This window comes from Mobula birostris, unplaced genomic scaffold (genome assembly GCF_030028105.1).
Source record: "Mobula birostris isolate sMobBir1 unplaced genomic scaffold, sMobBir1.hap1 scaffold_594, whole genome shotgun sequence".
Lineage (NCBI taxonomy): Eukaryota > Metazoa > Chordata > Chondrichthyes > Myliobatiformes > Myliobatidae > Mobula > Mobula birostris.
Genome location: NW_027278316.1, coordinates 183,100 through 191,670, shown reverse-complemented (window position 1 = coordinate 191,670; position 8,571 = coordinate 183,100). Strand labels below are relative to the sequence as shown.

Genomic DNA, 8,571 nt, shown 5'->3' with positions numbered 1-8,571 from the left:
TGTTGGAGGGGAAGGAGGATTTGGAGTTGGGGGTTCGGGTGCTGCGTTGGAGGGGAGGGAGGATTTGGAGTTGGTGGGTTCCGGTGCTGTGTTGACGATTTGGAGTTGGGGCGTTCGGGTGCTGAGTTGAGGATTTGGAGTTGGTGGTTTGGATGCTAAGTTGGAGGGGAGGGAGGATTTGGAGTTGGGGGGTTCGGGTGCTGTGCTGGAGAGAAGGGAGGATTTGGAGCTGGGGGGTTCAGGTGCTGTGTTGGAGGGAGGGGGGATTTGTAGTTGGGGGGTTCGGGTGCTGTGTTGAGGATTTGGAGTTAGCGGGTTTGGGTGCTCTGTTGGAGGGGAGGGAGTATTTGGAGTTGGGGTGTTCCAGTTCTGCGTTGAGGATTTTGAGTTGGGGGGTTCGGGTGCTGTGCTGGAGGGGAGGAAGGATTTGAGGTTGGTGGGTTCGGGTGCTGTGTTGAGAAGTTGGATTTGGGGGGTTCGGTTGCTGTGTTGGAGGGAGGGGGGGATTTGGAGTTGGGAGGTTCGGGTGCTGTGTTGGAGGGGAGGGAGGATTTGGAGTTGGGGGGTTCGGATGCTGTGTTGGAGGTAGGGAGGATTTGGAGTTGGGGGGTTCGGGTGCTGTGTTGGAGGGGAGGGAGGATTTGGAGTTGGGAGGTTCGGGTGCTGTGTTGGAGGGGAGGGAGGATTTGGAGTTGGGGGGTTCGGGTGCTGTGTTGGAGGGGAGGGAGGATTTGGAGTTGGGGGTTCGGGTGCTGTGTTGGAGGGGAGGGCGGATTTGGAGTTGGGCGTTCGGGTGCTGTGCTGCGGATTTGGAGTTGGTGGGTTCGGGTGCTGTGTTGAGGATTTGGAGTTGTGGGGTTCGCGTATTGTGTTGGAGGGGAGGGAGGATTTGGAGTTGAGGGTTCGGGTGCTCTGTTGGAGGGGAGGGAGAATTTGGAATTGAGGGGTTCGGGTGCTGTGTTGGAGGGGAGGGAGGATTTGGAATTGCGGGGTGCGGGTGCTGAGTTAAGGATTTGGAGTTGAGGGTTTCGGGTGCTGTGTTGGAGGGGAGCGAGGATTTGTAGCTGGGGGAATTCAGGTGCTGTGTTGGAGGGAGGGGGGATTTGTAGTTGGGAGGTTCGGGTGCTGTGTTGAGGATTTGGAGTTAGTGGGTTCGGGTGCTGTGTTGGAGGGGAGGGAGTATTTGGAGTTGGGGTGTTCCAGTTCTGCGTTGAGGATTTTGAGTTGGGGGGTTCGGGTGCTGTGTTGAGAATTTGGATTTGGGGGGTTCGGTTGCTGTGTTGGAGGGAGGGAGGGATTTGGAGTTGGGAGGTTCGGGTGCTGTGTTGGAGGGGAAGGAGGATTTGGAGTTGGGGGGTTCGGATGCTGTGTTGGAGGTAGGGAGGATTTGGAGTTGGGGGGTTCGGGTGCTGGGTTGAGGATTTGGAGTTGGTGGGTTCGGGTGCTGTGTTGAGGATTTTGAGTTGGGGGGTTCGGCTGCTGTTTTGGAGGGAGGGAGGATTTGGAGTTGGAGGGTTCAGGTGCTGTGCTGAGGATTTTGAGTTCGGGGTTTTGGGTGCTGTGTTGGACGGAGGGGGTATTTGGAGTTGGGGGGTTCGGGTGCTGTGTTGAGGATTTTGAGTTGGGGCGTTCGGGTGCTGTGTTGGAGGGAGGGGGTATTTGGAGTTGGGGGGTTCGGGTGCTGTGTTGGAGGGAGGGGGCATTTGGAGTTGGGGGGCTCGGGTGCTGTGTTGAGGATTTGGATTTGGGGGGTTCGGGTGCTGTGTTGGAGGGAGGTGGGTATTTGGAGTTGGGGGGTTCGGGTGCAGTGTTTTCAGGATTTGGATTTGGGCGGTTCGGGTGCTGTGTTGGAGGGAGGGGGGCGATTTGGAGTTGGGTGTTCGGGTGCTGTGCCGAGGGGCTCACACCTGCTGCCGTAACATGTCGTTGTCGAGCTGCAACCGCTCAGTCTCCTTAAAGCTTTCCTGCATACGCTGGTTGGTCTGTCGCAGTTCCCGAATGTAGTCGCATGCTTTGGAGAGGATCCCACCTTTACTCTGGGGTCAAAGAATAGGCAAGGTTAGCTTCCTCACAGGGTGAGCCCATCCCTGAGTGAAACTCATAAACCTCCCAGGGTCAGACACAGATTAAAGCTCCCTCCACACTGTCCCATTACACTCTCCCAGGGTCAGACACAGAGTGAAGCTCCCTCCACACCGTCCCATCACACACTTCCAGGGTCAGACACAGAGTGAAACTCCCTCCACACCATCCCATCACACACTCCCAGGGTCAGACACAGAGTGAAACTCCCTCTGCACCGTCACATCACACTCTCCCAGGGTCAGACACAGAGTGAATCTCCCTCCATACCGTCCGATCACACACTCCCAGGGTCAGACACAGAGTGAAGCTCCCTCCACACCATCCCATCACACACTCCCAGGGTCAGACACAGAGTGAAGCTCCCTCCACACCATCCCATCACACACTCCCAGGGTCAGACACAGAGTGAAGCTCCCTCCACACTGTCCCATCACACACTACCAGGGTCAGACACAGAGTGAAGCTCCCTCCACACCGTCCCATCACACACTCCCAGGATCAGACACACAGTGAAGCTCTCTCCAGATCATCCCATCACACACTTCCAGGGTCAGACAGAGTGAAACTTCCTCCACACTGTCCCATCACACACTCCTGTAGTCAGCCACAGAGTGAAGCTCCTTCAACACTGTCCCATTACACACTCCCAGGGTCAGACACAGAATGAAGCTCCCTCCACACCATCCCATCACACACTCCCGGGGTTAGACAGATTAAAGCTCCCTCCACACTGTCCCATCACACTCTCCCAGGGTCAGACACAGAGTGAAACTCCCTCCACACCGTCCCATCACACACTCCCAGGGTCAGACACAGAGTGAAGCTCCCTCCACACCGTCCCATCACACACTCCCAGGGTCAGACACAGAGTGAAACTCCCTCCACACCGTCCCATCACACACTCCCAGGGTCAGACACAGAATGAAGGTCCCTCCACACCATCCCATCACACACTCCCGGGGTTAGACAGATTAAAGCTCCCTCCACACTGTCCCAACAAACTCCCCCAGGGTCAGACACAGAGTGAAACTCCCTCCACACCGTCCCATCACACACTCCCAGGGTCAGACACAGAATGAAGCTCCCTCCACACCATCCCATCACACACTCCCGGGGTTAGACAGATTAAAGCACCCTCCACACTGTCCCATCACACTCTCCCAGGGTCAGACACAGAGTGAATCTCCCTCCACACCGTCCCATCACACACTCCCAGGGTCAGACACAGAGTGAAACTCCCTCCACACCGTCCCATCACACACTCCCAGGGTCAGACACAGAGTGAAGCTCCCTCCACACCGTCCCATCACACACTCCCAGGGTCAGACACAGAGTGAAACTCCCTTCACACCGTTCCATCACACACTCCCAGGGTCAGACACAGAATGAAGCTCCCTCCACACCATCCCATCACACACTCCTGGGGTTAGACAGATTAATGCTCCCACCACACTGTCCCATCACACTCTCCCAGGGTCAGACACAGAGTGAATCTCCCTCCACACCGTCCCATCACACACTCCCAGGGTCAGACACAGAGTGAAACTCCCTCCACACTGTCCCATCACACACAACCAGGGTCAGGCACAGAATGAAGCTCCCTCCACACCGTCCCATCACACACTCCCAGGGTCAGACACAGAGTGAAACTCCCTCCACACTGTCCCATCACACACTCCCAGGGTCAGACACAGAGTGAAACTCCCTCCACACTGTCCCATCACACACTCCCAGGGTCAGACACAGAGTGAAACTCCCTCCACACTGTCCCATCACACACAACCAGGGTCAGGCACAGAGTGAAGCTCCCTCCACACCATCCCATCACACATTCCCAGGGTCAGACACAGAGTGGAGCTGTGCTGACTGAGCTGGGAGAAATCGAGGCAAAACTACTGGATAAAGTTCGTGGAATACTTTGGAGGTGGCTCTAAAAGTCTCTTGGACAACCGAGTGAGTGACGGCGCTGGTGTGGAAACTCGGTGTGCAGTTTTACTGCCGGTTTGGGCTGGGTTTGTTGGCAGCTGCTAACTGCGTAGCTCCCAGCTGCGGCCACTGGCAACTCGCCAGGAAGCCGGTTCGCTCCAAAACCGGAGGCAAACGCCGTCGTTCCCCCCCATTGACATCGGGGCAACGTTCCTCCTCCATTGTTTTCCTGATTTTCATCCGGTGTTGGTGCCGGAGCATCTGGAAGGACGTTTCGGCCTCTCCCGGCCTGGGTCTCTGCAAGTCCGACGGAGCCTTTCCTGGCGTCGAGCCAGCGAGGAACTGTCGACTGCAAACTTTCCCGGCCAGTTATTCGACTCGTTCCAGGACTTCTAACCGGCACCGCTGTAGGATTCTCGGACTGGAAATAGCGCCAAAATGCCGGACCGGTCTCCAGGGAGTCGCGGACCTTCGGGGAGTTACACAAAGGCGGCTGCCTCCCCAGCCTTGGACAACGTCCTGTTTCGGTCGGTGAAGGTGGAACGTGGGGTGCAATGTATTTTGCGCCCTGGAATGACACTAGAAAAGTGTACGGAGGCAATGGAGGACCTTGTTGGGAAAGGTGGTATTCTGGCCACCGAAAAGGAGTTCGGAAAGGCGGTGTTTTATCTGGCGAATGAAGAGCTAGTGCACTGGGCCCTAAGCAGGGGAGTCACGGTAGACAACATCTTTTTACCAATGGAGCTGGTGACGGCCCCCACGCAACGTATCGTGCTTGGGCATGTTAAGCCGTTCATTCCAAATGAGGACTTGCTTCCCCCACTGGCCCGTTTAGGGCAAGTAAGGTCGGAGATCACTGCCATCCGACACAAATTTAAGAGACGCACCCTCCGCACCGTAATCTCTTTCCGGCGTCAGGTTTTCATGCAGCTGGAAAGGGAGGACGATGTTGAGGGCCGGTTTACTGTCCGGCACGAGAGAGTGGATTATCAGGTGTACTGGAGCTCCGAGCGCCCGCGGTGCCATGCGTGCAGGGGGGTGGGGCACTTTTGGAGGGACTGTCCTGCCGCCCGGAACCCGAGGGACCCCATTTCCGGCACCAGTGCCCCAGCTACCTCTGCCCCTGATCCTACTCCTGCACGTGCATCTGCGCCTGCATCTGACCCTGCCCCAGCCCCTCACCCTGCCCCTACCCCTACCCCTACTCCTACGGTTGGGTCGGTCCCTGCTCCTCTCCCTGTGGTTCAGGTGGGGGACGGGGTGGAGTCTGTGCGGAGTAAGAAGGCAAAGGGGAAATCCAAACACAGTAAGAAGCGGGCCTTTGAGGCTGCAGAGCTCACGCCCATTTCGCCTGAAGTGGAGCGTGGGGCTCGGGGAGGTGTGCAAGCAGACGGGGCGATGGAAACAGAGAGCACCGCCCCATCGGTGAAGCCTGCACCTGTGTGCTCCTCCGGTGTGAAGAGGAGAAGGGAACGCTCCCGCAAGAGGGCAGGGGATGTAGATGCGGAGGAGTCCCAGGAAGGGGTGGGAATCCGGGTAGGGGTTGGTTCTAAACCTGAGTCCCCAGATGTAGCCACCAGTCCTGGGGAAGATGGTGTGGTTGTGCAGAAAGCTTGTGATAGCCCTGTTTGCACAAATGAGGCAGCCCTGGAGGCCTCCACCCAGGACCTACAAGTCAGCGCCTCTCTGGAGGCCAGTGTACCGAATAATGTAAGAGGAGACGAGACAAAGCTCTCTCATTCTCAGCACCAGGCTGCTTGTGAATCCCTTGGACCAAAGGTGCCGGGTTCCCCTCTATGCCTGCCCCCTGGGGAGGGCGTTTTTCTGTGCACGTCGACCCCAGCAATTAATGACTTGCAGGGAGTCCCTGGGGATTGTCCCTCCACTGTCGCAAATGTGGATGAGGCTGATGCGACGGTGGAGCGGGCAGGTAAGAGCGAGGTGCCCGCTGCGCGGTATGGGTCACAAGCGCAGCCATCTTTTGGAACATGCAGGGAGGCCGATGGGGATTCTGTCTGCAGTGACGGGTTGGAGGGGGACTCTTTCGATAGTGAAATAATGGACATCCTCACCCCTCCTGAGAAGTCCCCATTGATACCTGTAGAGGAAATTAAGCATTTTATTCTCACCTCTGAGGGTGCCAAGCACCGGCCTCAACTAGCCTCGCTACGCTGGCCCAGCATGCCGAGGCTGGTGAGGTCCCTGCGAGTCATCCTCGGACGAAAGGGAAAGGGAAAGAGGAATGCGGTGGCGGGGAACGACAGACGGCAACTAAAATCTTTCCTAGATGACCTAGTAAGGGACATCAGAGGGAGAAGCAGCCTCGCTCCTACGGGGGATGGTGGGTCACAGGGTGTCGCTGGTACCGCTCGAGCCCGGAAGGCAAAAAGTAACCTTGCTTTCTTTCCGGACAGTGTGGTGGAGGGCGCCTCCGCTCTCACCGAAATGGGCACAGCTGCTGAGCCCTAGTGTGCTCCCGCCATGAAGCTTACCATAGCTAGTCTCAATGTAAACGGCAGCAGGGGTCCTCTTCGCAGGCATAACAATCTCTCAGCCCTCAGGGACGGGCAGTATACGGTGAGTTTCCTGCAGGAAACCCATACCATCCCTGGGGACGAGTCTGCTTGGCTCCTGGAGTGGCGGGGCGGGGTCTACATGAGCCACCTCAGCTCCATTTCTAGCGGGGTGGTGATCCTGTTGGCCCCGACCTTCCAGCCAGTAATTGAAGGAGTCCAAGACGTTGTGCCTGGCCGTCTGCTCCACCTGGCTGTGCGCCTGAATGGCGTACCATTGCATTTTATCAATGTGTATGCTCCCAGGCGCGGTGTGACGCGATGTGAGTTTTATCAGGCTTTTTGGGATGTCCTGGGGGATGATTACAGCCTTGTCCTAGGGGAGAGCCTAGCCACCGGAGAAATGCCCCTCTCATGGCAGAGAGCTGTTGTGGTCCTACTGCCCAAGAAGGGAGACCTCCGCCTGCTAAAGAACTGGCGGCCGGTCTCCCTCTTGTGCGTGGACTACAAGATCTTCGCCCGGGCAATGGCCAACCGTCTGGGTTCGGTAATTGGACAGGTGGTCCATCCTGACCAATCTTATACAGTCCCGGGCCGCTCCATCCAGGACAATGTCCACCTAGTACGGGACCTGATCCACCTACTCCAGGAGACTGGGAACCCGGCAGAGTTTCTTTCTCTTGACCAGGAGAAGGCTTTTGACCGGGTGGACCACAGTTTCCTGGTGGGCACCCTGCAGGCTTTTGGGCTCGGACCACACTTTGTGGCCCGAGTTCGGCTCCTGTACTCTGCCGCAGAGTGCCTAGTTAAGATTAATGGATCATTGACAGGACCTATCCACTTCCGAAGAGGAGTGCGTCAAGGGTGCCCCATGTCCGGTCAACTGTATGCGATCTGTGTCGAGCCATTCCTCAGCCTTCTTCGGCGAAGGCTGACAGGTCTGGTTCTGCGCGAACCGGACATGGGGGTCGTCCTCTCGGCCTACGCCGATGACGTACTCCTCATGATGACAGACCCCTGTGACCTGCGGAGGATGCGCGAGTGCCAAGATGTTTTCTCGGCGGCATCCTCCGCCAGGATCAACTGGGCGAAATGTTCCGGAGTCTTAGTAGGCCAGTGGCAGGTGGACTCCCTGCCGGAGGAGATGAGAGCTTTTGAGTGGAGCACCAGACGTCTTCTCTATCTGGGAGTCTACCTGAGTCCTTCTGGGGAGACCTGGCTGGCGAACTGGCAGGACCTGGAGACAAAGGTCATGGCCCGGCTGGGGCGCTGGTCAGGCCTTCTCAGGGTGCTTTCCTATCGAGGCAGGGTGGTGGTCATAAACCAGCTGGTGGCCTCCATGTTGTGGTACCGGATGGTCACCTTGGCCCCCCCTGCCCCTTTTGTCACAAGAATGCAGAGGAAGCTAGTGGACTTCTTCTGGGGAAACAGGAAGCACTGGGTCTCTGCAGCGGTTCTGAGTCTCCCAGAAGGAGAGGGCGGACAGTCGCTGGTGTGTGTATGCACACGACTGGCGGCTCTCCGCCTCAGGACGCTGCAGAGATTCCTGTACGCCGAGCACCCTCCCAGGTGGCACGTGTTGGCGACTTTCTTCCTCCGGAGGGGCTGCTGTCTTGCCGAAGATATGCAGCTACCACCGGCGGGCGTCAGCCGTGCTGCTTTGCAGAGGCTGCCCGGCTTTTATCAGGACCTACTGAGAGTCTGGAACATGGTTGCCTCAGGCCGGGAATCCCCTCCTCTGGCAGAGGGCGGGGTCCTGGCCGACCCTTGCCCTGTCTCAACGGATGTCAGTGTGGCTCAGGTGTGTGGAACGACTCGGGCTGAGCTGCTCGTCGGGCCCAGGCCCCGCAGCCTTGCCCGAGAGACGAATCCACACAACTTGAGCCGTCTTTCATCGACAGCCACAATCCCATTCAGGGATGCAGGCAGGAGGTACCTTTATGGGCTGCTGCTCCACACCCTCCACTTCCTAGTATTTGTCCACCGTCCCGACACGCCATGGCGGTCGGTCTTTCCACCTGGAGGTGAGAGGGGTCCCCAGTGGAAG

General features: G+C 57.6%; 1 protein-coding gene across 2 annotated transcripts in view; it reads right to left on the bottom strand.

The window, feature by feature from the left end:
* Positions 1–1,901: 1,901 nt before the first annotated feature.
* The window catches only part of usf2 (upstream transcription factor 2, c-fos interacting), an 87,244-nt gene continuing 80,574 nt past the window's right edge, over positions 1,902–8,571 (bottom strand). For both annotated transcript variants that reach the window (XM_072250741.1, XM_072250740.1), the window contains one exon: positions 1,902–2,036. In XM_072250741.1, coding sequence (XP_072106842.1) covers positions 1,902–2,036 — 135 coding nt within the window. The remainder of the gene's footprint in view (positions 2,037–8,571) is intronic.